Raw genomic sequence first — 4,302 nt, 5'->3', positions numbered from 1 at the left:
CTCTACCAGTCGAATTGAACGAGGGTGAGAAGGCGTGCGGTGAAAATATTAACAGACCAATATAAGATGGTAGAAAAAAAGACGGTGACAGAGCGAATGGACTTGCGACTAGAGCGCCAAGCGCTGATGGTGAAAAGATGGAAGGGTTTAGAGCAAATGGACACATAATGGCCGGTGAAAGTACAGATGGTGATACAATACCTGGTGATAACGCATTGGGCGATAAGATGGACGGTGCCAGTGCAGCAGGACTTAGGATGCCGGGATTAAGGGAAAATGGTGATAAGACAAGCGTAGTAAATGCTACTGGTGACAAGACGGCAGGACTGAATACACTTGGACACAGGATCGTGGCGAGGAACGCACCTGGACTTAATATAGAAGGACCAAAAACTGATGGAGAAAGAAGTGCTAGCGAAAATACTGCAGGTGATAGGACGGATGGTGCTCCACCTGGGTTAAGAATATTCGTGGTGAAAACTGAAGGAGCAAGTACGTTTTGCCGTTTCCGGCGTATTTTCAAGGAAGAATGCATCTTAGCCATTTTACGGATATCACTAAGGACATGACGATGCATATCATCTTCATTTAAAGACATGAAGAAATCCAACGCTTTGCTATTGTTTAGAGGTGATTGCGGGCCATAGAACATTATCAGCTGCTTTGGAGTCATCATCGAAAATCCGGTTGTATTGAAGTCCATTAACTGTAATACTTTATATTATTAAATGGAATGGTCAGGTATTTGCTCGAATTAAGAATGTTAGTAATTTCTGTCCTCTGCAACTCACCCTATTTCGGACAAGGCCTCGAGACTAGTAAAGTTCTCAATATGAAAATCATCTGAAAATTTTGGGTTTCGGTCCTTCCACTTTGGATTTCTTTCAGGAAGGCGTTGATGGATCATTGATAAATGTGTCATGAGGGAAGCAATCCAACCTGTTTTGGTGTAAGAGAATGTGTCAAGTTTTCGAAAAGTTCCATCTTTCTGGCCATTTCAGGATCAATTTCTGTTACGTTTTCCTTAGTAAAATACATCGGCTGACCATCAATTCCACGTTGCATTGATTTATAGCCAGGTGGTAACCAGTCCAATTCTTGCTCTTCCTGAATATTTTTCAGCAAATAATTAAATCGAATTTGATGTTTAACCGAAGACTTCTGGAAAGTAAGAAATGCATATTCGAACTTTTAGTTTATGTATTGCATCAGTTGTGCCGGATGCTTCCATAATAAAGTTTAGCCATTCCTCGTAATCCCTATTACCGGCAACTTTCAGTAATCCCGGAATACTGGTTAATGCTTCTAAGCCTTCGCCTTTATCATGCATACTGAACAGCGATGGAGATAAGATGCTAATCTAAAAAAAAAAAATTTATCATTTTATTCTAATTTGCCAACGGTCAATAGTGAAGAAAACGAACTGTGCAAAACATTCGGAATAATTCATATATTCTCTCTTATCAAGAATTAGTAAGCCTACCTGATCTTTAACATTGTCAGGTACCACTGATAACAGACGTGGTGAACCAAATCTAAGTGTCTTATTTTCTAGTTTGGTACCATTGGCACCATTAAGAACGATAGCAAGTTTAACTGCTCGTTGGAAGAGTCGAATGATTTCCAAGGTCTTTTTCGTTTTCACATTGTTTTTATCTAAATTTTGCAAGACATGATCTGATATGTGTAATTCCCTTGCTAAACGCTTTTCATCCTGAAAGAATAATTTGTTCATGAATAGGATTTGGAAATTTTACATTCAGAGATTCGTTATTGATCATTCTGTGGTATGATTCATACGTTAGAACAGGAATAGGAACGAAGTAGAGAAATTCAATCCATGTGCCATATAATTACTGAATTCGATCCGAGAATTTCCTCAAAAGTGCTCACCGGTGTTAGCTTCAATTCCACGTTTCCAAAATACTGATTCGGTGAAAATCTTTTCTGTAACTGCTCGGCAAAATCATTTTTTTCTTGTTCTCGTCGTTTTATGCTTTCAATGTCGTACATCATTTTTTTCCATCTAAATTACTGTTCCTTTTTGAAATGGTACTAAAATTTGTTCTATGAAATGAATTTTAGTATATTTCAAAAAAGTTCTTCGTACCAATAACTTTTAAGAAAATCATTGTAATGCTGAAAACTAACGATAAATTCGGATCCTTATTTTTAATAACTCTTGTTATCTTCGATAAGTATTTGCCGAGAATGCCGAAAGGTGTCAAGTGTTCATATTCGGTATGTAACTTATAATTGTGTCGATTGATTACACTTCGTCGTGTGCGAAATTCCACCTGTTCCCTTCCTTTACTTCGTTTCACATCTATGTGATGTGATTCAGGTCGAATCAAAACACCAACTGTCTTCTTTTGCTTTCCATCCAATAATTTTTGCAGCTTTTGCATATGGGAAACTATGTGAGGAGATGAGTAAGCATCAGTTAAATAGCTTCAATTAATCAAAAAATCAAACCAAGTAATTAACTGGACTATACCAGCAGTTCAAGTGGCACTTCAGCTGAGGATTCCTAGACTGAAGCGCCACTTGAACTGTGATATCAGAGTTATAAATGCATGCGATCCAAATTTACAAGTATTCAAGCGATTATGTCCTCCGTAAGAGGTATGAAAAAGTTGTACTGATAGTTGATAAAAGTACATCTTAAAGCGAGAAAACGATGCCTACTTCTTGTAGAATCTGTTTGCTTTGGCTCTGCATCAATAGCTCGAACCAAACATCGCGCCTGTTCATAAATATCCTCAGCAGCTTTTGAACATCTTTGCATTCGACTCCGTTCGTACTCATTCAACTTGCTTAGACTGAAGTAAACATTTTCCTGCCAAAGAATATGCTAATTTTGAAAAGAAACATTTATATTTGGCTATGGCGCGGGAATAGGATTAATAACTGACGACCTTCACGTCTTCATATTTCATTATGCAGGATGAAACAGCACCAGCGCGAAATTTAAAATAGGAAATGCAAATACACAAAGTTAAATACTTCTGCCGCATTATGTTAGATCTAAAACTTTTACTGAAAAAAAAAAAGAAATTCAAGCACAGACAAGAGGAGAATGACAATGTGCGTGAGGAAGGATGATGTATGATATATTAATCAGAAACCGTTAAATGAAAGTTAAAATATCAGATTTTTTCGTTTATTTCTTCTCTTCTCAGAAATGTTTCACTTTGCATCTTTTTCCTATTTTATACTTTTTATTTTGTGATGTTTATTTTGCCTTTGTTTCTTATTCAAAGAGGACATTCCAATGGATCCATTTGTAAATGGTAAATTTATAATTTTTCAAAAAAAAACGATGCGTCGATTCAATTTATACATATTAGTGGATTCTCCGTCACACATGATGTCACGGATAACCTCAAAGAAGTTCAGAGATAAAAAAAATAAAGGTTTATAAATGACTGTATTCTGATGTACTAATTTGTATTTACCAAATCAATCGTGACTAAAATTTGAAAACCATTCAAATTCTTTTCTGTATCAGTGAAATCATATATATGCGTTCATTGTTTAACAGGAACTTCAACAAAGAACGCTACACTAATATGCGCTAACAAAGAACGCTTGATTAACATACACTACTAACAAAGGCACTAATTGTAAAACCAATCTTTGATGGGATGTATTATGACGGATATATATACCATACACTCAACACGGTAATTCATTTATTATTCTCCAGACTGGTGTTTTTGGAATTGTCTTTGGAATGTGGCGGCATTTTTATGGCTTGACGCGTTAATTTGTGCTTTTTAATTTTGGGTAATTGTGCAATGTTAATGTTGTTTCTTTCATTTAATGATTTAGTTAGTAAGTTTGAGATGAAGGTAAAGAAAATATTGCAACTCTGATGTCATATTGTTCAAACTTCCAAGAAGAAACAATTTCCTCTTTGCATGAGATTGCAGGTCATATGAAAAACTGACTGTTGAGTGGCAATACAAGCCATGATACTGCTGATCCCCTGATGAGTCCATCGTTCAATTAGTTCAATTCCGGCCTCTTTTGATATTGGGATATTTAACTTCTTACCATCGTAATATTGCGCACCGGGCATTGTTTCTCGTGTATATTGGATAGAACTCGAAACTGATTCAACGATGGTGCCTAAATATGTGAACGGATAAGTAGAGATGTAACTATTGCAACAACATCATGTATCAACGAAACATATGTCTTAAATATTACATTGGTATGAAGTTTTCAAACGAACTTCAACTTACAAGCCATCCACACTGCAACCAATATTGTTATATTTTGCTTGTGATTCCTCAT

The 4,302-nt window shown here is 36.1% G+C and overlaps 2 protein-coding genes across 2 annotated transcripts; both read right to left on the bottom strand.

Moving 5' to 3' along the window:
* Nucleotides 1-83: 83 nt before the first annotated feature.
* Nucleotides 84-673, bottom strand: LOAG_19044 (hypothetical protein; the record flags this gene model as incomplete). The annotated part of the gene is made up of 1 exon (XM_020451700.1): nucleotides 84-673. A coding segment is annotated over one exon (588 nt), but the record flags the coding sequence as incomplete, so codon positions are not given.
* Nucleotides 674-918: 245 nt separating this feature from the next.
* LOAG_12697 (hypothetical protein) lies at nucleotides 919-4,084 on the bottom strand (the record flags this gene model as incomplete). Its single annotated transcript, XM_003148209.1, has 7 exons — nucleotides 919-1,107; nucleotides 1,190-1,360; nucleotides 1,484-1,714; nucleotides 1,894-2,026; nucleotides 2,152-2,416; nucleotides 2,689-2,822; nucleotides 3,954-4,084. 7 exons carry the CDS (start codon nucleotides 4,082-4,084, stop codon nucleotides 919-921), a joined length of 1,254 nt encoding a protein of 417 aa, XP_003148257.1.
* Nucleotides 4,085-4,302: the final 218 nt, after the last annotated feature.

This window comes from Loa loa, assembly GCF_000183805.2.
Source record: "Loa loa unplaced genomic scaffold supercont3.1030, whole genome shotgun sequence".
NCBI lineage: Eukaryota > Metazoa > Nematoda > Chromadorea > Rhabditida > Onchocercidae > Loa > Loa loa.
Note: the sequence above shows the minus strand (reverse complement) of the source record. Positions and strands in the feature narration are given on the sequence as shown.